The sequence below is a fragment of the Hetaerina americana genome, unplaced genomic scaffold (assembly GCF_022747635.1).
Source record: "Hetaerina americana unplaced genomic scaffold, ioHetAmer1.1.p SCAF_8, whole genome shotgun sequence".
Lineage (NCBI taxonomy): Eukaryota > Metazoa > Arthropoda > Insecta > Odonata > Calopterygidae > Hetaerina > Hetaerina americana.
The window spans coordinates 80,031,839-80,057,071 of record NW_027287427.1 but is presented as its reverse complement, the minus strand read 5'-3'; the positions used below and the strand labels follow the sequence as shown (position 1 = coordinate 80,057,071).

Below are 25,233 nucleotides of genomic sequence, written 5' to 3'. Positions count from 1 at the left end.
TGAAGACTGATAGAGGGGAGAACGTTAGTCAAGGGAGGAAGGGGTTGGGATAGGATAGGGATGTTGGACAGAGGGAATAGGGGCTTACATGTATTATAGTGTAGGATATTTGGTTGTGTTTTGTTAGGAGAGGCATGGGATTGTCGCTGTACTGTTGTGTAGCTTGGTGCCGTCAAAAACCAACGTAGCATCCCTCGTCCTTTTTTCTCCTCCCCTCATTCGTTCTAATACCCGCGCTTCCACGGTCCTCCCTAACACTGTGTTAGCCATCACGAAGGTGTGTGGCAGGGGAAGAGTAATTAAATACCTTAACTGGCGGATTACTACTAATAATAATCTATTTTGAAGGTAAACAGCATAATCATATTCCTGCTTCAGTATTTCAGCTAGAATGCTCGTTGCGATGGTCCCCTGGACATGTTTCAGTTGTCCCAATGGTGCGCGCGTTTGACTCCTCGTGTGTGTGCGTGTCTACGTCCGCTATTACCAATTATATATCTCAGCAACGCCAAAAATTATTGCAGTAAAGACTAAGAAAGTATTTTAAAATATTTACAATAAATGCGAATTTGAATATTCCTTTATCTTCTCAGGCACAATAATGAAGTTTGCTGAGAGTGTTACGAAGGCAAGTAGGTAGCTGTAAGATGTGATACCATTCCTGGGAATAAAATTATTCATGGAGGATTTGGGAATCTGGAAACGTTTTTGATTCAATAGAATTAATTTAATTTATAGTTTCCGTTGCGATTCTTCGTCGCCCGGGAGGATGTCGCGCGCAACTGCCAGTGCAATAATCAAGACGCGGGGCTTAAGCGCGCGATCTATCGCCCGATAAGGGGGCGAGGTGAACGATACCGCGTCGTCGATAAGACCTCGGCCGGGCACAGACGGGGTGTCGGCGGTTGAGGGACTTCGGCGCGTGTTGTAGTCGGCGGCATTTTATCGCGTGTTGTGTCCCGGCCCGGGAAGGTACGTTCGGAGGGGGAGAGTTGGGGGGGAAATTTTTAAGTGCCTCTGTTGGGGCGTTGATTCCTGAGGAAGAAGAGAGGCGAGTCGATAACGCTCGGCTCGGCTGAGAACTTTTGCGAAGGTTGTCCACGTTGAGTGTTGCTACTCGATGTGGTGAGACTCGACTCTCGCTCCGGCATTTGGGGCATTTCGGTCAAAGTGAACGTGTCGTCGGTGTGCCCTGATGAGTTGCATTCCGAATATTTGGAAATTAAATGCTTAAACAGAAAAAATGGGATTTACGAGTATTAGGAGAGTATTGGGGAAATGTGACGAAAAGGTGAAGGAGCAATGTCATCTTTCGCTGTTTAGACCCCATTTATAATATTCTGCTATTGTATGTATGGGATTCTCATGAATTTGGATTGATTGCCTTGATTACCGAATTGGTTCGCGTCTAGCGTAGGGGAGCTAGATCTATAAAACGCTGTTGTGAGCAACTGGGTAGCGTATTATAGGAGTTAGGTTGGGAATCACTCGCGGAGCGAAGGTCAAATTAATGATTACATCTCATGCATAAATTAGAAGTAGGTCTCTTTTGCAATGATGTTGAAAAATAAATATTAGCCCCATCTTACGACGATAGGAGAGATAATGCGAGTACAATTGGAGGAAATAAGTGTAGAAGAGATTTAAAATGATCTTTTTCTCACGAAAAATGTGTCAGAATAACGTTGTCCGACCTCGCTAAGGAGAAAATCGGGTCAAAATTATTCTGGCTTGTATTTACCCTCTACCACACACCCTAGCGGTAGCTTGCAGGGTGCTAAAATATTTAAAAAATGTATAAATAAATATTTAAATGAAGCCATTGTTCCATCTCTTCACGGGCGTTATTTGTGTTGCCAAATCTCCGACCCTCCCCGCAATTTGTTTTGAGTTTTGGGAACAAGAAAAAAATACCTTGGGGCGAGATTGGGAGAAAAGAGTAGCATTGGCAAATATGGTAAAATTTCAAAGCACATCGCAGTCGTGCCGTGGCCTCAAATGCTGGTCGCGCCAGTGTTCGGTTCTGGAAAGGAGTCGTCGTGGAACCTAGCGTGCTGACACCTTTGGCGCATTTTTTCATGAATAAATGGGCTATGATTTCCATTATCAGTCTTCATTACATGGTGGATTTGCTGGTCTTTCAAAAAGGTCTCTATCTTCTCCATACTGCGAGTTACTTCAATCAACGGCTTCCTGAAACAAAACAAAGCAATCTTAATAGCTCTAATTTACAACGTTTTGTACATGACAATCAATTAATATGCGGAATAAATTCGATCCAGATATTCGGTTATTTATGGGTAATGATTGCTTAAAAACGATACCCCCGTGTAAGTTGTGTCGTATGGGAAACAGAAGTTACTCAACCCAGGAGAATGACTTTTGCGCTGTCAACATTAGGAAGTATTAGGCTGAATAGATCCTATTCGAGGGCACACGAGGGGGATCAGATCGTCGTGGGCCTAATCATGGAAGAGAGAAGAAGAAAATTTTGCTGAAAGTTATCGTCCGTGTAATCATTTTCTTGACTTGGCGGGTATTTGTTTACCCGGGTGGGGGTAGGGGTACCGTGCACCCGGTCGCGCGCGTAGGGGGGGGCACGCTTGGCAAGGCGGTGGCTGGCTGGATGGTGTGGGTGTATCGGGGGCGGCAGGGGAAGGGGTTACGAGACAGTAATGGGAGGCCTTATATTTTTGAAACGGGCCTATCACTCTCTGGGGTTGGGTGCTTTGCGTTCTCGCCCGTCCCTTCCCCGCACCACCCGTCATCTCGCCGCCACCGCCCGCTCATTCGCCCCCGCTCTCGCGACCGTCCCGGGCCGTCGATTTCCCGCCATCCCCATTTCTACCGCCCTTCTAAAACCGGGCGCTCGCGGCCCGGGTCCACCCACGCATCACTAGGACGCCGTCTCGCCCCCCGAAATCTTCTCCCGCTCTCTCACGTTGGTCTTTTGAAATAAAAACAAAAGCGGGGAGATCATTTATTTCGGTCCTGTTTCTCCGTGATCGTTTCGCTGTCGCGTAGGGTTGGCGCCGTGATGTGGACGACCGATTCTTGCTTGACTTGGCGGCGTGCAATCGAGTGAGGAGCTTTGGGAGTGTCTCGAATCTAATCCTGTATCGCTACTTTTTTTGCGACTTGAAAGTTTTTCTGATTAAAGATTCAAATATTTGTAAAGCATGAGCTTAAAAAACTGTTTGGCAATCTTCGTGTCGCTTTAAAGGCGGTTGAGCCCATGACGTTCCCAGTGTGGGAAATGCTCTGTTGACGAATTTAAGGCCTTTTAAATGCGTGTGATTTAAAAATTCAATGTGACATCCATTCGAATGTGTAGTATTCATTCGCGTCAACAAATAATTCCCACGTTAAAGTCTAATTATTGCGATAGCTGGATATTGTAAATACCTGACTCAATAGTGCAAATTTGAAGCATGCATCGCGTTAATTACTGCGATTGTTCTGTTATTTTCACCGTAGGAATCGAATTTTCATCAGTTGGACGGAAGTAAGCAGACCAAATTGTTTCAATGTAAAAGTCTGTAACTCCCATCACTTGTAGCGTGACAACAGTTGTTATTGCATATTTTCAGGGGGAACATCATAGGTTGAAACGTATGCATTGATTGTAATTATGAAACTGAATCTCATTACACGGTATTACATCTGATGGAGAAGTTAAGAAAGACGAATTCCGTATTCACTGGCAATATAAAATAAACTCTCCAGTATACTCGTAAGGGTCAACAAATGATTTTTAAGTGTTCTTAACTTTTTCCTCGTAGTACAATTATATTTTTGGTATTGAGCAGTGAAGCTAATATTGCATTTACATTACTCTACCTAATTAAGGTGTGGTTTTGTATGATAATATAACCTGGAAATTTGGTCGTTGAGGAAAGAGGCGGATACCTTAGCATACAATTATTTAATTCGGTATTCAGGAAACACTTAAATGCATGTTTTAGCAGGAAATAGAAACCATCTACGACGACACCAACCGGAAAAGTCCCTACCTCGCAATAAAAATATTTGTGAGTTATTTTTTTTCTTTTCCGTAATATTAGTGCGTTGAAACGAATAGTGCCGAATGAAAGTGTCGAAAATACGTAGTACTCTTCTCTCATTCAAGATAACTACCCATGTAGTCAAGCCTGATACCATACATCGAGTATTAGTTAAATGTGAAATATAAGAAATTGAGCTATACGACCTAGTAAATAAATTAAAACCCCTATAGCCGTAATAAGAGAGATAGAAAATTTCATTTTATTAGTTCAATGTTATTAAGAGGTCTTTATTTGGGCGAAATTGAGACCTAATGGTCCCTTCTTCCATTTAACCCATCGTCGTATACATATTATATTAGGCATTAAACTTATAGTTACATTCATATGTACACATAAATACATATAGACAGACATAAATTCATTTTGCACAGATTTGCACATCGAATATATATATATATATATATATATATATATATATATATATATATATATATATATACACATACACACACACATGCATACATACATGTACATAATTACGCACATATACACGCTTGTTGGGTGTTCTTTAGATGTACGAGATAGACTGAAAATCTGAATAACTGATGATTCCGTGTTGTAAAAACTGGTTCTTAATGAAGGGTACGATATGTCTCATAACTTGGAGAAAATCAAATAGATATTTTCCCTCTATCATCACCAGTACAAAAACGTGAGAGGCTAGTGGCACACATCGCACGTTTTCAAGGAGGAACCAAGTCGTGTGATCCCAGTCGGGGGATGCTCCCAGCCGAGAATCAGTTAGGGATAATGCGTTTCCTGACCTTTTATGCCCTGCCCCCCATTAGCCTCACAGATTTTGGTGCTCCCTCTGGCAAAATAGGACCACGTTCTGAAGATGAATAGTACGAGGGTCATCCGGAAAGTAGTACCCGTTCGTGCCGCATGAAGTGCTGACGACGCGAGTAGCCGCTGGACGAGGTCAGATAGCTTCAGTGGCATGTCTGCCTTCTCTGAGCCAAGTTGCGTGACGCTAGCATTGCCTGTGTTGTTTCTGTGATTGTTTACAATGTTTAAAAAAATTGAGAACGCCGCCAGTTGTGAAGTGAGGGCAGTGATTAAATTCCTCAATGCAAGAAACGTTCGCCCATGTGATATTCATCGCCAATTAAAGGAGGTGTATGGAGACAATGTAATGGACGAGTCGTCTGTTCGGCGGTGGTGTCGCAACTTCAACATGGGGAGGGGGAACACACACGACGATGAGCGTTCGGGGAGACCGTCTGTCATTACAGACCAACTGGTGAGCTCAGTTGACGAATTCGTGAGGAACGATCGGCGCGTCACAATTGATGACATCTGTGAGCATTTTCCCAATGTTTCTCGAACAATTGTTCATGAAATTGTTAAACACCATCTGCATTATGCAAAAATTTGTGCAAGATGGGTCCCTCGCGTATCTCAATGAGCTGGCGGCGAAGGACTATGCAGCAGGAATACAGAAACTTGTCACACGTTATGACAAATGCCTTAATTTGCTTGGAGATTATGTTGAGAAGTAGTTTAAAGTATCCTCTTTCAAATAAAATTTTTTATGTTTGTTAATATTTACTTTTGTGTCTTTATTTCACGAACGGGTACTACCATCCGGATGACCCTCGTATTAAAAAGGGTCTTCAAATAACGAAGGAATCCCCACGCAATAAATGGGCAAAGAACACATCATTTCCTCATTGCTTCATCAAAATATCGAAATTACTCTCCTGTGGGGGCGTCCGCCCTACTTTGAGAAATCATCTTGTGGTAATCTATCTGGGTTGAAAAGAATATAATAGTGAACATTTTGATAACTGTCAGTTTGATGCATTATTTTCAAATTGTAAAAAAAACATTCGCCTCGACCGGGACTCGAACCCGGATTTCTCGTAGTCTGGCCGACTGCTGTCGCCAGTTAAGCTACCGAGGCGTCCTCCTCTTCCACTGTGAAATTTTGTAGGCTTTTAACGAGATGTTCCTTTAAAAGCCCCCAAAATTTCCAACGATCTAAGGATCCTGGTACGAATCCCGGTCAAGGGGAATGGTTTTTACACGCGTCATTGGTGGCGCGCCCTCTGGTAGCCCCTTCAACGAATCAGCATGTGCTGGGCACCGTTTTTCGGCCGCGTAGGCAGCATGCGCTTCTCGGCCGTCCCCTTGTTGTCACGGGGGCCGAGCGTCCGCCACCCTCGCCACCACCCCCTCCCCCGCCCCCGCGCGGCTGTATGCTCCAGGCGCCTTCGTCGGCGGTTGTAACTTAACTTGAAACCCCCTGTTCACTTAATCGCCGAGGGGAGAAAATGCTTACGACCGCTAGTTTCTCTCTCTCTCTCTAACCCTTCTTCTCGTGAGGGCTCCGATTGGGGTCGAATGATTCTGGGGTCGTTAGCTCACAATGTTTTTGAAGCACTCAAAAATGTACGTTCTGGTGGGGCTAAAAAAAAATATTTCTTTCGCTATCCTGAAATCGACCCGGCAAAACGGTGGCTGAGCCGGGATCGAGATGGTGCGGGGGCTAACGTACTGGCTTCCCACCCTGAGGGCGCGGGTTCAAATCCCGGCGGTGTTGAATATTTTTCAGAGGTATCTCGATCCCTACTTGAGGTGCTTTGTGGAGGGCACTTTGAGTGAGTACGCCGTCCGTCGGATGGGACGTTAAGCCGCGGACCCCTTGGCGCCTTTCGTAAAGAGAAGGCTAATGCCGACGCCGGGTTTATCTCCACCCTTCATCCTTTCCTGTCCTTCCCCTATGGCGCAAATGACCTTAGCTGTCGGTCGCCTCCCCTCAAAACTACTACTTTAGCCACTGTCCGAATGGTCCCGGGTTCAAATCCCTGGTGATGGATTTGGACAGTCCCCTACAAAATCCGAGCTTCGCCAATTCCTGGGGGGCGGACGTTCGTGGGGACACGAAGGTAGTTTATTGGGAAAGGAACAGCTCTCCCGACCCTGAATGTATAAAATTGGCATGCCTGACGGCTTGAGTTGGAGGTGAGTTGGGCATGTTAATTGGTGGCCACCCTTACCATCCGAGCGAAGGAACCCGGCGGGTTGGTTCCTGTGGATTTATATCATCAAAGGAAGCCATCCGACGGTTTTGCTTGCTGCGGCACACCGCGTGGTTCTTGTCTTTGCTGTGAATATTATTCGTTCCTCGTAACCTCTTACCTTTGCTGACCGTGTTGCCTGCTGGGGTATTCCAGTCGTGACTCCCTCAGCAGTCCCTTTTATTCTTTCTTCCCTCCATTGTTGTCTCCAGGATGCTGTTATCCCTTATGAGTACGTCATTAAGGTCTTGTCTTCGTCACAGTGTGATTGACAGTCTTCTTACGCCCTCAGCAATTCTCAGGATTTCTTATTTGGTACTTCGCGCTGTCTTTTCAATGTATTTTATTTATTTTCAATACCGCTTCGCATGTGTGTAGCTGGAAGAGTAATCGTCATGAGAGTGAAAATCGTTTCATGCTTTGATTGGTCCATTTTGCTTGGACATTTTTGATCGCCTAATTGTCCCAAGGAAATGGAACAGTTTCGGAAAACTTGGAAAATCGCCATGCTGTCTAGACCACCATTGTAATTATGATTATTTATTAATAAGCTAAGTGAACTAAGAAAAATACATTGTTTTCTCAAAGGTTGCAATATCGACATCTTTAGCCCTTAAAATTTGGTTGATAGTAAGTTGTTTAATGGATATTCATTAAATTAGGGGAATGTCTATTGTATAATTAAAATTCCGCATATCTCGTAGTTATTCCATATGGCAAGGGGGTGATTAGCATGACCACATTGGCCGAGGAGGTGTTTCTTGGTCATAATTCATACTTCAGTAGTTCACCGGATATTAGTGCAAATGAAGTAAGCGATTATTCGCAGCCAATCAAAAGAGATCGATTTTGTGAGTGTCTATTCTGAAATTCATCCACAAAAAACAGGCATCGTGAGTTCTGCATAGTGTGGAACCTCAAACGTTCAATTCAAGACTACTAAACTGTTAAAACAACCGTAATATATTCAAGCATTTTCTCTCTGGTGAGCCTTTACTTCAGGGGAATTATTGTGTGCAAGGGATCCAGTGTCCGGCGAAATGCGAATTTTTCTCTTAAGTGCCTCGACATGCTTCCTTCCATGCTTCGAGTTTTTGGATTTTAAGAGATTTTAATCGTCTTCGGTGTGTGCATCTCCCATAATTGTCATAGCAACTTAGTCGCACTGCTGTGTTTGTCAGGACATAGTTTTAGAGACTGCGCCGCGCTGCACTCGATTCAATTCAGAGCGTAAACTGCTACCTCATTGGAATCCCATATAGCAGAAGCATATTATGGGTGGGGCCTGACGTCGGGAATAACAACGCTCTTATCGTTTCTCTACGCTAATGATGTCCCTGGCAGCGGCATGCCACCTCACGAGAATGGATCGCCACATTGCTCACGGTGAGATATCCAAATCTAAGTGTATCTCCCGGATGCCACCCAACGCATGTGTAGGTATGATAGAAATTATTGCTCTGACGTATCGTCCGCGGAATAAATAACCTCCGTGGAAAAATTACAGAAAAAAGTATTACTCTGGCCAACATTTATCCTTATAGTTTTTTATATTCCGGCCCTGATCGGCAAATGTCGCGGCAGTTGTGCCGCGGATGATTGATTGGAAGGGGACCCCGCCTCCTCTAATGTTTTCCTTTAATTTCAATCTGACGTTCAATCTTCCTTTCCTTAATGATTCCCAAACCATGTGGACAAGCGTCGTGTTGACAGTTTTCGATTCATCTCGCCTGTTTTTTTTAACGAATCGGACCGCCCTGCGTTGACCCGATCTCCCGAATAAAATTCTTCTCTATTAGGATTTCATTTTCTGAACGCGTGCTGTAAATGGGCCCGACAAGAGTAAGGGAGCGGAATTTTCCATCCAGTTACTTCTTCCCGGGATACTTGTAATATAGCCTAATAATTTAGTGGCCTACCAGCAAAGTACTCTTAAAAGTAGAATCCATGATAATATTTCATCCACGAGTGACTCCAGGTTACTTCAGCGAATAAATCACTTCTAAGCCAACTCTACCTATGATATGCACTAAATTAATGCATGTATTCATTTAAAAAACGGATTTTGTACTCTCATGTAAGATACACCGAAGCAGATATTTTTGAATGTTATTTCATCAATTTACCGTAGTATTTTATTACATTTATTATTCTTACCAAATTAACTTTGCCTTCGAAATGAGATGAAAAATACGAAACGCTATGGCACAACGATGATGGAAGAAGTTCATCATAGAATTTATTCGAGTGTCGAGAGACATGCGAACGGGGAGGTTAGCAATAATGCCTTGCGTGGAATATTTAGAAAAATCTATCATCCTTAATTAGGGAAAATATTGGGCCAAAATCATATGAACACTGCTGATTTCTCGTGAGAATTACATGTGCACAAGGGTGGGTATCTATGTACTCTCTTCTGCATGGCTTCGTCAGTCACCACCATCAGTACTTCAATCCTAAGATTGGTTTACTGCAGCCCTCCATTCATCCGTATTTAGTGTTTATTTCCTCACTCTCTGATAGGTTCCCTATTTTACGTCCTTCTTAATTTTGACTTTTATTATGTTTCTAACTAATCCATTGTGTCTCAACCTACTTCTAATCCATCTACTTATTTCTTCTTTGCTCTCCGTAGGGTCCTTTCCTCTTCTGCTCTTCTATATATTCTTCAGCTATGTTCATGAATGTAGCTGATTTTGTATATTCCGAAATAATTTATTACATAATAATACGACAATTAATGCTTACTTAAATGAATGGAAAATTAATGAAAGACTATTGGAGGAATTTCATCCATACTACAGTATTTCGCGAAATGCACGTGAGAGACATTATTAAATGGCACTTCCTATTGAATCATCCATTGCGATTATTTCAGATAGTTGTCTTTCATTAACCTTTCAAAAGAATGATTTTGAGTGCCTCTTAAAAAAATCAGCGGATTTGTCACTTGGGTATTAAAATTTTCCTGCGTCACTTAGTATTTTTTCTCTCGAGTCTGGCGCACGGAGCTACAGAAATTCCCGGCGCTGAATCCTTAGGGACCGAGCGCCGATATTTCGGGTAAGATTCCGTCATGTGGACCGAGGTACGGGCTCCGCGGGCAGAAGAACCCTCGGCGGCGTCCTTAGAAATTGAATCGACGCCTAGGCGATAGAGCATCACTTCCCGACGCCCCGCCTCGCCCTCCCCGGCCACTCCCTGCCTCCTCTCGGCAGAGGGGGCGGGGGGGGGGAGAGAGACGAGAAGGGCTCCGCCTATCTTCCACTCCCACAGGACACCTGGCCACTGCCTCGTGGAATGTCGTCCCCACCCACCCAACCACCCTGTCTCCCTCCCGCTCCCCCCACACCACTCTCTCGCCCCCCGCGCCCCCCCTTGCCGCCCTCCTTCCCTCACTCATCGACCGTGTGACAAGTGCGCGCGGTGCCACGCAACTAGTGATGCGGAAACGCACGTCCTCTTCATGTGCCTCATGGTGCGTCCTGAAAAGTCCTCTTTTTGATATCCGACCACTGGTTCATGTCTTGTTTTTATCGCGTTTCACTGGAAGCGGTGCTAGATAAAGGGCTGCTTGAACGCGCTCCTATTAAAAAGTTGTATTTTCATTCTGGATTAGGTTTAAAAGCATAGGGAGAAGCCCCTCCAATGAAGGATATCCATTGTATCGATTGAAATTTGTCAGCAAAATCGAAAGATAAATGCAGAGGATTGGGTGTATCCTAATCATTATTATGCCATCACGATCGAATTAGCAACTAGATGTTCCATAACCTTGGACTGAATGGATTTGAGGGAAATAGGTCTGTAATTGCTCGGTTCCTCCTTGTCTCTGTTTTTAAATATTGGTGTTGGGTTAGACGTTTTCCAATCTCTGGGAAGCCTCTCATCTACCTGCGGCTTCTTAAATATTATTTCTAATTACGGCGCGATTTCCGAAGCTAGATCCCTAAATATACGAGCGGGTATTTCATCGGGCCCGGAAGATTTACTAAGCTTAATAGTTTTCATCAAACGTTCTAGTCCATTGCATGATATTTTAACCTTGGGAACCGGTGCCCAACGCGATTTGGTAAGCTATCGGAGGCATTCGGTGAGATAATAGTGAAGACGCTTTGAAGGAAGGAATTTAAGTAGTTAGCCTGTACCAAACTGCTGGTTACTCTTTCGCCTTTATCATTTCTGAGTGAATTTACGGTTGACTTACTTCCCTGAACATCTCTGACGTGTGACCAAAATGCTTTTGAATTCTATTTCAAATTTCCGCCAACCTTTTCCTTTTGAATGCACTTAACGCTTTCCGAAATTCATTCTTGGCATTCGCCCTGGGTATCTTATAATCATAAGTGTTCTGATTCTTTTTGTCGCTAGAGATATCATCCCTGATATTTTTCACCTCGGCGTGACATTTGACGTCGTAGTGCCTTTCTAACATCCGTGTTGTATAAAAAGAGACGTTTCAGGCGTGATATGGTGGAATATCATGATTAATTAAAAATTGCTATTTTTAATTAATCCGTGTTGTACCTTCAAGGTTTCGTGTTATCTTTTGGAAATTTACTGAGGATGGGCTTGTTGACTGCTGAGCGCGTGATCTCAAGGATATGATTCCATGGTATTCCTTAGTATTTCGGTGATTACTATCTTTCTAAAAACTAGCAAATTGATTCTGTAGCACGCACTTTAAGCCATTGTAGTCCCCTTCTCTAAGCAAGTAAATTTTCCTTTTGGGCTTCTTATTTCGGACCCTGTGCAGCGAAATTACATTACGGTGACTAATATTTTGCAACACACGCGCATTGTTCAGGTAAAAATCTCAGTCATGAGCTAGTAGTTTGGATTTTGAAAGGTGTGGGTAGAGTTCGTCCAAAAATATGTCCCGAGGCTCACGGTGGTATGGTAAATTGCAAATGCAGATGTTTCTCTGCGCTTTTGATTTTCATGAGGATGAGATCATTTGAATGCGGAAACATTTATGGAGTAATATATTAAAATTTCATTAAAAAAGTTCTTCCTGGGCGGAAATGTCGAGAAGGTACGCGCAATCGACGACTGCACATGGATTATTAAATCATTTCCTACTTGAATCATATCTGCGTTTAAGGGCTGTTATGAGGTGCGAACATTACTTTCGCTCTGTGTACCAGTGGTGAATGGAGTAATGGAAATAATATTTTCCATAGTTTGGCGGCTTGATTATTTTATTCTGTCCATTCCCTATTCTGTATGCGTTTCCCTGCCATCGTAAATGGGCACGATTTCTCCCCTGCCTTCCATCCCGTGCCCAGGTGGCGGCGTCAATGCGAAAATTGGCGGTCGTTTGCTTGCGGGACTCGTATCTCCTGTGCTTTCCTTCGGTGCGAGGCCCACCACTGCAGGTTCGGCGACTCCCTCAACTCCCGAGGAGGATTTACCCTAAATCGGTAGGCGTCGCGACGCCGCCGTAGGGAGCTTCGATGGAATCCTTCTGTTCGGTCGCGACGTGGACGTCGTCCACCATTCCACGGCACGTGTGTTATCCACGGCACGTGTGTTATCCACGGCATGTGGATTCACTCGTGGCCCACACGACCCGACCCCGGGGGCCCCCGTCGGCCATCCGGACGCAGATTCCAGGACATACTTAGTTTCAGCCAGGGCGTGGGCCTCGCGTCATGTGGGCGGAAGCTCTTCTTCCTGTTTCAATGTCCGTGTAGCATTATAAGGATCCTCTCCTCTTGGAGCTCCCCCTTCCCGAAATACTTCCGTTGGAAACTCGGGGGGTCTCCAGTAGGCCTCCTCAACCAATAACCTTTCCATGTCATCGGCAGTCGCCGATCACGTGACGTGGTCTCCCCTATCCGAGATACCCCTGGAAATACTTAGACATGTTTTGTGTGCATCAGCGACGAATCGTGTGATCCTTTTGCCAAGCACCATTTCCCAGAATGTAGTAACATGGGAAAAGGAAATATTTAAACACAAATAATTTTACCTGTAGCTAATCCATTTGTTGTATGCGACAAACTTTTACCATTGAAAATGGTGGTGCACTCTTCTTAATATACCTAAATACACCTTCCTTACCCTGGCAGCAGCCCTGTCATGACTTGGTGCTAGACGCGATACTTATTCGATTCGTTAGTTTGATCTTCATTTTAAGTACCTTAAGAGGATTCTTGGTTTTCCCCTCGCATATTGTCCTGTGTCAAATTGGCATCAGCAACGTAAGAGTTCTGAATAGACCACATACATATATTCTGAGGTTTTAAGACGAGGACTGTACCTTATTAATGAAAGCATGAACTAGAAGTGAAGCATTTATAACGTATACTAAGAAGGGAGATATACCGAAACAGAAGTGAACGATGTATCATCCTCTGGTATTATTATTCATTTTTAATCATTCTTTATAAAAATCGAAGAGCTTTTCGTTACATTTATTTGAATAGCGAGTATTATTTATGGTATACGTTTTAGTGTATTGATGTTTTTGGTGCGTCGATATCCAAGGTCATTCAGCACCTATAATAAAAAAGCAAATAAGTGATCCATTATCTATATAACTAACTAATAAAAATTCTTCGCATGAAAATATCTGTACTAAATAAATATGATCAATGCGTGTATGTGCACTTGCACCATATTTGCATGTGTACCTACATTTTAATAACCGTGCTTAAGCAACGCCATGACCGCTTTTCTGCCGCTTAATAATGTCGTAAGTCATAATGTTTACTTACATTATTATGCTGCTATAATTAGAAGTTAAAATAAACTACCCGAACTCTGGATTAAAAGTTTTAAAACTATTTTTCGAGTGTGATTTCACTCCACTCAGGCATATGACTTTGCCGAATGTTCCCGATGTATGGACAAAATTTAATGAGTTGGCAGTTCTCGTAACGCGTCAGGTATTAGATAAGTGAGCAACACATTCTCAACGCGCGTGAAATAATCCGGTTCTCTCCGTGGTTACTCCTGCTTCCCCGACCTGAACCTAAAAAGTGAAACTCCGAAGCCGGAAATTCCAGGGTGAATCCCTTCGTTGCAATGATGATAAGCCTATTTCACCCCACATTTTACGCCATTGTATTTTGGAATTGGGGTATAGGTGTTGTGTCTAGACGGTAATCTCAATCAGCGAATGCTTTCTGTTCCCATCGGACAATGAAATGAGAGATGTTATTGTTCGAAATTGCGAGAATCCCATCAATTTTTCTCTCGGCTTATGCAACCCTAGATGCCAACCCATGCATTTTTCCGTTTTAAGATCATCGCACCGGTTCTGTTTTTTCTCTTGAAAGGTGATTTATTTTTTATTGCAGTAGGCTTGTGTGAATTTATTCTTTCTTTATTATATCTTAAACCCCTCGGCATGTCTATTTATCCTTCCTTGTGTGTTTTTTCGATCTCATCCCATGTTAAGTGACCCACCCGTCATCACTGTCGAAATGAATGTACGATATGCTCTTTATAATCTTACCAGAAAATAATATAATAGTTGTAACGGTGAAACGGAAATTAAAATGTTCGCCAGTTATCTTTAGGTTCCACAATGTGATACAGTATTAATTGTTATTGTATTAATGTAACCTGTATTAATTGTAGAAAATTCACATTTTAATTTAGCCTCAGCCGTTTACGAAGACTCGTTTTGTTTCGCGTGGCAGTACCTATGCTGAGTCTTATCCAGAACGGTGAAATAAATGAAATTCGAAGTTACTTCCTAAGTTTATAAAAGAAACCGATTGTCGGCTGTCTGTATGATAAGTGAAAAATTTTCACTTATCATACAAACTTACACTTATCATTTCTTTGTTCCTTGACGAAGAAATGGAAACTTATCTCCATCAATAGACCCTGTGTTTCATATTTTGAGATGTCTATTTAATCCCCGTTTCATTCCCTCGTGTGAGTGCTCCGTGTGTCTGTCGGTGTGAGGAATCCGGCAAAGGCTTTTGTGTTGCATGGCAACATCTGCTGAAAGGGGCATTTCCGCCCTTTCTTGTGACCATTATTGGGAAAAAGACGTCGGCGACATCTTATCATTTCGGTGACCCATCAAAGGAGAATTTCACGAGAAAACCAACGGCGTTTTGTCTCCTAATCTCACCCCTGAGCGAATGTAGACTGAAATGATGTAACGCCATCTGGCGTCGGTGATGGGTCGGCCGTGAAAAAAATGTCCAGTTAAATATTTTGACTCCATTGATTATACAGTTAGGGCTTTATTTTTGACTATGAGTTCAGCACTCTTCTCCGAATGGAAACTCGTGTCCCTAGAACCGGCTACTGACTCCACCAGTTAACCCTCTACGCTGCACGTGGACCGTATCGCAATAAAAAAGTCAAATACGTGTCTCCGCATGTGTGGTGCCTGTCTAAAAGGCATTACTTGTAAGAACAGTGTTTTGAGTAATGATTCTTCATTCCTATTTGCCTCTGTCGCTGTCGAATGCTAATGTGGGAAGCGATAGGGAACCTTATAGCTCCAGAGTCAAATTCCGATCAAACCAAATGAATTATTTCGCAGTAAATCTCCAGCAGTTTGCGTGTTAACCCGTTTTAATACTGGTACCTAGGTTCATTGCTTTAGTGCCCCAGATACCAATCCCTGAAACCTTAAATGGCAGTTAATAGTAGATCTTGTCAGAGGTATCTAGGTGCTGAGAAATACCTGGGATATGTAGTTCACCTAATATAATTTCTCTAGATATTGGCATCGACTATTTTTATCCCAGGTACTCATACTGGGGTGCCAATACCTAGTTATCTTGCTCTGGATATCAGCCCCTGGTGTTAATTGGAGGGAAAAATGTACTTCATGACCTACAAAAATGTCGATATTGTGGAGGTTTTATTTTTATCATATTTAGATGGTCACAATACTCTGAAGGAGTGTGGTGTTCCATGTATTTGCATGTCCTTGTTGACAAGTGTTTTTTCTACTTCTGTCTCCCTCCCCCGGGTGCAGTTCGTGGAGATCGGAGTGGTGACGAGCATCGAGGTGAACCACAAGAACGTGGAGACGGCGAGGAAGGGCCAGGAGGTGTGCGTGAAGATCGAGGCGATCCCGGGCGAGGCGCCCAAGATGTTCGGCCGGCACTTCGACGAGAAGGACCTGCTCATCTCCAAGGTGGGCATCCCAAGCTCTCCGATCGGGGCGCAAGGGGAGTGGCCCCCCTCGGTCGAAATGCCTCGCGTGCGTGCGATACGTGCACGATAATGAATTTATATTGAATGGACGAGCAGAGGTTGAACCGTTAAAACAAAGACCAAGATCTACTGTTGTATTGCCCCTGTGTAGCCATTCTCCCTTCCCCGGCCCCTTCCTTCCGTGTGTCTCTTTCCAGAATCCTGTCTGTAGCGATTTCCAACCATTTGAAAGATGATTTCATTCGAGGTTCATAGTAATGTGGGAGCGGACTTATAGCAAGATTTTATTATCAATGATGATTTCATTAAATAACTTTTTTAAAGATGTTTTCACTATCTCAAAAGTAAATAATGTTTTTAATTCTGTTATCTGAATACTTTGAATAAGTATGTTAAGAAAAATACTCGTTAAAACTGTGATATGAATGAATGGTTTTGTACGACGCGGAACTTGGTCGTTGAAGCAAGATGGTAAGCGTAGATTGTAAGCTTTTGGAAAGTGGTTGTGGAGAAGATGAAATGGATTGAAAGGAAAAATAAACACGAGTAAGTTCTGTTGGGAGAAATTCAAAGGAGGCAGGAAAGGTGAATCCCGATCATTTTGATGGGCAACGGGTTCTTGGAGACTGAGTTAAAGGGGAGAATGTTAGGCAAACGAGGAAGAGGCAGGCAATGGTTAGGGATGCTGGACGGAATGGAGTATGTGGAATTGAAGAGCGACTTGTATATATTGTAGTGTAGGATGTCAGGTTGCGGTTTTTATGTAGAGGCAAAGATATGTATCGCTGTATAGTCTGATTCCATCCAAAGCCTTCCTTTAACGGTAGTATAATGATAGATGTTTGAAATTTTCGCAAAGTGAGACGTGGTGTCTCAAGTAGTCGATTTATCTCCTCTGTATTATTGTCGGTGATCTACCGGTTAAGGTAGATTTTGAATGAAAACATCCAACCAAACGGTTCAGCGACAATTCCTTTGCCTCGCCTAACAAAATACAAGGTAACATCCAATGCTCACCTCTGTATGCGAATGTGTATTTGAGCGTTTGTGGGAGAGAGGGAAAAAAATCAGTGAGTGGGAGTGCTCATAACGCGTAGCATAAATGCAACGAATGTAACGAGTAGCGGCAATAACGAGCAACGGTCTTGGTTCCCTTGTCGAACAGAGTGACAGTAGCCATCACCAGGTTCGACTATATTTGGAGAAGGAGATGGTTATTTCTCTTTTGAGGGTCTGTTACGTAACCCATTGAGATCGTCTGGCACTGAGTGCGAATTTATGAAAGGTTCGCTCCCCCCCCCCCCCTCCCCCCCTTCCACGGTCGTGGTCTTCATCTCATCTGAGATTTCGATGACCAACTCCTATGGATAACACCCTTGGTGTCACAGTTTAATCCCATTCAAGTTTCCTTTCCTGATAGTACTTCTTAGCGGTTTATGTAGTTTCCTGGACTAGACCCATATAAAAGAAATGTCTACATCCACGTAACTCCTCAAGAACATATGCCATGCATGCAGAAATATTAGTTGATACGTACCAATGAATATATATATATATATATATAAATGTATATGTATGTATGTATTTTCTCTCATACGCAAGCCCTCGTCTACATGCATGCTTATATACATCACTCAATAATTGTTTTGATTGACTAAAATTATTAAATTTCGCTCGTCATATATATGTAAATGCAATCAATCGGTCAATAATGCTTGGGTTCGATTTTAATATAATTGCGTGTCATGTGGTAGAAGAACGAGCGGTTGAATAGTGCCAATTCATATTAAGTTATCCGGATGATCGACTGTATTATTATAATTTGGTGTCATAATAATTCCCTCGGTGTCACAATAAAACTCGGATGCCCAGTACCTTTCTATAAGTCAATAACATCACGTAGCAGTGTCACGGCTATACTGGAAGAAATACAGTGGGAGTCATTAGTTGACCGTAGGTTTAAATACAGGTTTAATTTACTGCGTAAATTTGAGGCAGGATACTTATCTGAGTATGTTCAAGATATATTGCAGGCTCCGAATCACTATGGTAGATCAGACCACGTTCGTAAAATCAAGGAGATAGATAGTTTTAATGTAGATTTAAAATGCAGTTTTTTTCCTTGTATAATTAGACATCAAAATATGACCGCAGGAGCGAAGAGGATCCTGTATACAATTTAAAGAGACCCATTTTTACAGCATCGGTCCCGAATGGTTTGAATGTATCCTACTATTGAATATCTTAGGATGTAAGTAGCTTCTTTCGTGTTGAATAACTCTGTTCGAGTGGATGATCGAACTGGTATCTGCGTAGAGATGTAATGATTATGATTGTACATGCATGGCTGGTGACCGAACAGCCCCCGCCACAAGCCCTTGCGGTGGCTTGCGGGGTATTATGTAGATGTAGTCGTTCCGTTTCGCGTCGTGTGGGGCATGGTGGGAGTGTTTTTTCGTGTTGGTGTCCCTGCGCGCGAGGGCGCGTGCGTGTTATATTGACGAAGAGGAGTCGGCTAATGCGACCGACATCCGGTTGCTCGCCGTGTTAATGAAGTCTCCCCTCCCCTCTGCCCCTCCCCCGCACCTCCGCGCGTGAGGACGCCCACCGCCGCACCACGCCGTCGCGTGCACACGTTCGCTTGAGCGAGTGGCCGCGTGCGATGGCTCACGGAGGGCCGCCTCATGCGGCGCGCGGGAGGTCCCCATCGACCTCCCGCGAATGAGTCGAGTGACGATTACTCTATCGTCAATTACGGCGATAAACATTTTGCGACGCACGCATAATTTTCATATAAATAACCGCGGTCATGAACTTGAAGTTTGTGTTTTGATTTGGCGAGGGTTGAGTTCGCCCAAACAATTGCCCCGAGACGTGTGATTGAAGGCAGTTCTTTTCCTCCCTGTGCCTCCAGTCGGTCTCTCACAAGTTTCCGGTGTCTAGAAAATCTATCTTGGTGTTCAGACAGTGTTGTCCCAAGGCCATAGCGCGGGATTTCAACACGGAGACTACTAGGTCAGAAGCCGAGCGATCTACCCCCTACGTTGTCACACCTCTTTCTTAGGAATTGTCAATGATTTAGGTAGAATAGTAAAAGTCATTTCTTAATAATAGAGCGCAGAATCGTTTTATGTTTTCAAAACCGGGTGTTTGAGGAACTAGGAACATAGTAAATTACCAAGATGACCATTTTCAATCTATGTTTGTAGTTGAATAGGGAAAATGCGTTATGCGGAGGGGGCTGATGAATAGACGTCTTAAGAAGGAAGAGAAGGGAGGACGTTGCTGGACGTGATTCGAAGTAGTGGTAGAAGAAGTGAGTGGGTGAGATAATGAGAGGTAGAAGGGTATCGGAGGTTTAGTGAAAGAAGATCGATGGATGTTCGGATTTTGAACGGCATGGAGGGTGGTATTAAACCCTAGAACGGTAACGGGGGTGAATTAACACCCCAGAGCGGGTTGAAATCTCGCGCCAAACGAAAACGGCTCACGTTTGCGACTCGGGACCTTCACCATAATTCACGCCAATCAATGTTTCACGAGATGTTACATTAAAAAACGAGAAAAATGAGCCGCCATAGGACTCACATTGTCATCATGGGTGTGAGATAGGCATTTTTGAAAACTGTCGCGCCACGTAACCAGAATAGGGTGAAATAAATAGCGTTGCCGTTCCAGGGTTAATATGAAGAGTGTAAGGAGGGGAATGTGACTAACACAGCGGGAGTGGAGTCCAAGAGGAGACGTTATGGTTTTCTTCCTCACAATCTAAATTTCGCTTTCCCCACATTCATACCATTCTGCAGCTATTCGTACTTTCTGCCTCGATTCGTGCTGTGCAGAGTTATTTTATTCTCCTCCTTACTTGCTTATCCAGCCCACTCTCTTCAATATGGCCACATCTTCTTTGCACATTCCCTTGCTATTCACTCATGCTTCCTTCCCATATCTCAAGCTTACGTAGTCATTAGTCGTACATATACAGGTTCGTCCGGAAAATAAGTGTACTGACTCCTGGGCTGGGCGCGCCGCTCCAGGCGCGGCCAGCACCGCTCTGACGGGCAGCGATTGGAGGGGGGTATGTTGGCAAGCGACGCTGAAAAAGGCAGTCGGCTCTGAGCTGTGGTGTAGTGAGGAGCTCTGTTAACGCGAACCTCCACGCTCGACCCACGTCACGGAACGCGATGCCGAAGTTTTTGGAGCAGCGTTATTCCATCAAATTTGCGGTGAAGCTTGGGAAATCGTCTACCGAAACTGTCGGTATGATTAACCAGGCTTACGGGGAGTCGGCCATGTCCAGAAACATGATCTTTCGGTGGCACAAGATGTTCGTGGAGGGCAGAGAAGAGGCCGACGACGAGTCTTCGAGAGGTTCCCGATGATGCCTTCGCGGGAGCGTTCCAGGAATGGGAACGCCGCTGGAACAAGTGTATCGACTCACAAGGGTGCTATTTTGAGGAATATTAGCTTAAGATATGTAAAAGTGTAATAAATTTTTTTTCCTGAGCTCAGTACACTTATTTTCCGGACGAACCCTGCATGTACAACTTTTATATGTATCCTGTGAGGTAGCCTAATATGTCACACGCGAGTAATTTTCCCTGGAGCATCGTGTGATGCTCGTCATTCAAGCGGTTAGGCACCGCAAAGGAGGCGTGTTTTCTATTTATCTTTCGCTCGAGGAGGTATTGATTGTCATATGGTGCTGAGTGCAGCTTCACCTCTGTCGCATCTGGGCGTCGGCTAAACTCAAATGTCTCCTCCCCCGTTGGAGAATACGCTGCTCCCGTCTTTGTGCGTCTTTCAGTGCTTTCCCTGCCTTGATCCTCTCTCCATCGGATGCATGTCTTCCCCGAGACAGGATGAATTTCATCATTACGAACGCGTCATTTCCCTCTTCTGCGCGATGTATCGTCTGCTCTTGCCTTCCTACGGATTAGCCGCTGGAGCAGATGAGGATTCCGATTCTAAAAAAAAAACTATTTGATTGCGTTTGACTTAACCCTTTAATTTCCTTCCTTCTCCACTGTCTTCCTCCCTCTCATTTATTCCCTTGCCTTTAAGGAATAAATGTAAATGTATTCCTATATTTCTGTCGAGGTCATATTGATGAAGATTGCTTTTTATAGAAATTATTTATCTATTTGAGTGAGAGATGGTAGTAATTACTTCTTTTTTTTGCATTGCCAGCTTAAATTGTAAGTGAGTAAGGCGGCGTGGGGCACCCTAAGCTATCACAGCATCCAATACTTTTGGAGGGTCAATCTATGTGTGTCTTTAAATGACTGACATTTATTTGACCACTTATTATGATTAGCATTCCACGCATTCTTTTTTGTGTGGTCAACACTGACATACTTATTAGATTATATCGATGGATGCACAGGCGAGATTGAAAGCAGCATAAGTACAGGGAATGTGCTGTCTCCATCGCTGTGGAGGAAAAAATACGGGAGCGCGCATCACATGCCTCGCTATTGACCCAGTTTCTTTACTGCCATTAAAGATCAGTGCCTCGTCTATTAATTGCCTAATGTTGATTACATTTAAATTTTGTTTGGTGCCCTTCTGACAGTCTTGCGGAATGTGGGATAAAATGAAACAGCAAATGACTAAATTTTTAAGTTAAATTTTGTCAATGGAAGCAAAACGACATGCAGCTCATCATTAAAAAAATCGATCCAAAGTTTTCGTCCCGGCACGCGTTTAATTACCTGGGCGTTACCCTCACTCGTCGACCTCTCCTGGGTGAAACACATCCGGGGAATATGTGGACAAGTTAACAAAAAAGTAAGACTTATTCCAAGAGTACCAGGCAAATGTGATGAAAAGGTCAAAGAGAGATGTTATCGGTCGTTAGTTTGGCCTCATTTAGAATATGCTGCAAGTATATATGGGATCCTCACGAATTTGGATTAATTGCCGAATTGGATCGCGTGCAGCGTAGAGGAGAGAGATTTGTAAAAACGTTGTCATGATAGACTTCAATGCTATCCAAAATATTAGAGAAGCTAGGCTGGGAAAGATGTCTCTATAGCGATGATGTTGAAAATGTATTATTACCCCCATGGTACTACGGTAGGAGAGAACATATCAATATAATTAGAGAGATTAAGTGTAGAACATATAGATTTAAGTTGTCATTTTTTCCCCGAACAATAAGCGATCAGAATAACATAGTCCGACCGCGGTAGTCTTATATTCGGGACATAATTAGTCTGGTGTGTATTCACCCCCTGCCGCACACCGTAGCGGTGGCTCGCAGGGTACTAAAATAAATAAATAATTGCTTCCGACAGACAGTCTCTTAATGTGAAAGCGTATGAAATGAATTGATAATTTGCAAAATAAGTACTGAACACTCGACGAATTTTTTGTAGTACGTTAAACCCTACCAACAAACATCCGTCGTATACGATGCACTTAATTACGCCGTTCCACCGTTGTCATGATTGGAGTTTTCATTTGTTCATTATTAATAAATGCGTGACCAAAGCGGCTGAAGTAAGATATCGTGTAATCGCGGGCACTTGCGCTTACTCATCAGGCCATTAACGCGTCACGCCTCTCGCCGAAATTTCATTGAAACCTATCTAACTAAACCTTTCTCCACTCTCCGTCTCGTTTTCAGATAAGTCGGCAGTCGATCGACGCCTGCAAGGATTACTTCCGAGAGGACCTCATGAAGACTGACTGGCAGTTAATGGTGGAGCTCAAGAAGCTCTTCCAGATATTATAAGAGACGACGAGCATCTGGAACAAAAGATCTGCCGAATTGATAAACGTGGCGGTGTGTAGTGTTTTTTAAAGAAAAAAAGGGTTGGCGGGGGGAGAGGGTGAGGGGAGCGAGGGGGTCACGGCGACTCCGCGGCCCGAGGACCCCTCTGGTTCTCCCCCTCTCTCTCATCAGAGTCGAGTCCCCGGCCGCCGCTTCCGTCCTCCCCCTCCCCTCGACGCCCCCTCGAGGTGTTCTTTTTGTCACTCTATCTCTCTTAATGTGTGTTGGACGTGGGGAAGTCGGGGGAGGTATGAGGGGGAGGAGAAGAGGCCCCGGAGTCCGGCGGAGTGTGCCCCGCTTTCGAATGTGCGCCCTCCCACCCCTTGCCACTGCGGCCCCCACCCGCGCCCTATCTTCCCCACTCAGAGCGTCGAGGTCTCCGGCCGCTTGATGGTATTGGTGGCGGCGTTTCGGTGTCCGCTGCTCCTCTGGCGTCTGCCGGGAAGGGTGCATCCGATTGGCTCCCGGGTCCAGTCCGCCGGGAGGAGAGGAGTTGCGTGATAATGGTGCAGGCTTTGCGGATGACGTGGAAGCATTAATGATGTTGATAACCTATCCCTCAAACCCCCTCCGCCCCCTGGCGGCCATCCACGATTCCCCCCCACGACCCCTCCCTCATTCTCCCCGGTGCTCTTTTCAAAACACTCTCACCGGTTCGAACCCCGTCTCGCACCCTTACCTGCCTCTCATAGCCCACCCATCCTCGTCCACCTTACCAACACAAGCCAACCTAATCCCCACCCCCCGCGCCTCACCGCTACCGCTGTTTTCTTCGCAGTCATGGTCAATAAAATTTAAACAAACAGTGTTTGGGAATTTTCTTTCCGTCGAAACCCATTGCGTTATCATCAACATCGAGATGACGACATCAGAATCGGTCCGGATATTTGTTTCAGTGTGGGGGCATAGCTGTGCAGCCACACCCCTCCCAACCACCGCAGGAGGGCGTGCCTCTGGGCATCAGCCGTGAAAAGGGAGGGCAAGACTATGTGAAAGGGAGATTCCTATTAATATGTTGTTGTCTATCTTGCAAATCTGACAGCTCCAGTTTCACGCCCTTGTGGCGGCTTGCTGGGTAAGATGTGATTGATATTTTCTCATGATTTGTTTAACCTGCATATGCGTTGTGAAAATAGGATTTTTGGTTAATCTCGCAGTTGAAATCGCGCGATTAGTCTTCTGGGGTCCATGGTGGACGGTGGAGTCACCTTCTTTGTTTTTTTTCGAAGCAATTATATTAATGGACCCTTATATTTTCTCTGTTTTGTACACGTTTTGAATTGAGGTGGCCCTCCCTGCATGCCAGCCGCGTATTCGATGCGATCTAGCCAATTATACCTCGATACTAGGCAAATGTCGGGGGAGTAGTCATGGATGCCTCTACCACTACTATAGTTTACTAATATAATCTCGCATCGAATACGCAGACAGCATTTAGGACCATCTAGAAAAATAATTGAAGGCAGTAGGCACTTTGGTTGTTCCAAATGATATGAGGATTGATTATCGCGACGTAGACTACATAAGGCACCTTCTTGTCACAGACAACTTTCTTTTACGTATTCTTACTGTTAAAATCTCGGAAGTGGTCACCTCAAAGTGTTCTCAAAGACAGTATCAGTAGCTTGTTTGGCAAAAAATTAATAAAGTTGTTTCTTGGTTAATTATAAGACCTAAGGTATATTTGGAATCATATGTGAGCCTAACTGCATAAACGTTTCGTGAAAAAATAAAACTAACAGTTAAGTGTGACAGCTAGAATTTATAATTAAGGACGGGCTACTCTGTTTCCTCACATTTTCATTGGCTCCCATCACATTCCGCAATGTTTTAAAGTGTTCTGCTGGTTTCCTGGACGTGAGGTAGGTGAATGCGCTCTTCTTCAGGCTTTCTCCGCCTAAGTTGTTCTCAATACGTCTCCAAGACCAGTGGTGAAACTGTTGCAAAGAATGCTAAATTACGCGGAGAAACACGGCAGAAGAACCAATTCATAGATTTTAAGTTTTCCCATTTTTTCTCTGTAGTTCAGGGTCATTCAACTAATGGATTTCATTTATTAAACATTGAATTTTGTGGAAGCTACAATTGTCATCTTTGAGGAAATTCATAATATATTATATATCTTAGTAATATCATGTGGTGTGTATATATATGTATGTATATATATATATTCGAATAAGAACGCTCTTCAGCGAGGGCACAGATATATACTTTGATTAAAACATTT

The 25,233-nt window shown here is 43.9% G+C and overlaps 1 protein-coding gene across 1 annotated transcript in view; it reads left to right on the top strand.

The window, feature by feature from the left end:
* The window catches only part of eIF5B (eukaryotic translation initiation factor 5B), a 213,901-nt gene extending 190,092 nt beyond the window's left edge, over positions 1–23,809 (top strand). Inside the window, exons 18-19 of the mRNA XM_071596911.1 lie at positions 16,047–16,208; positions 22,860–23,809. Of these exons, the coding sequence (XP_071453012.1) occupies positions 16,047–16,208; positions 22,860–22,967 (270 nt within the window). The 3' untranslated portion in view covers positions 22,968–23,809. The remainder of the gene's footprint in view (positions 1–16,046; positions 16,209–22,859) is intronic.
* The last annotated feature ends 1,424 nt before the right edge of the window (positions 23,810–25,233 follow it).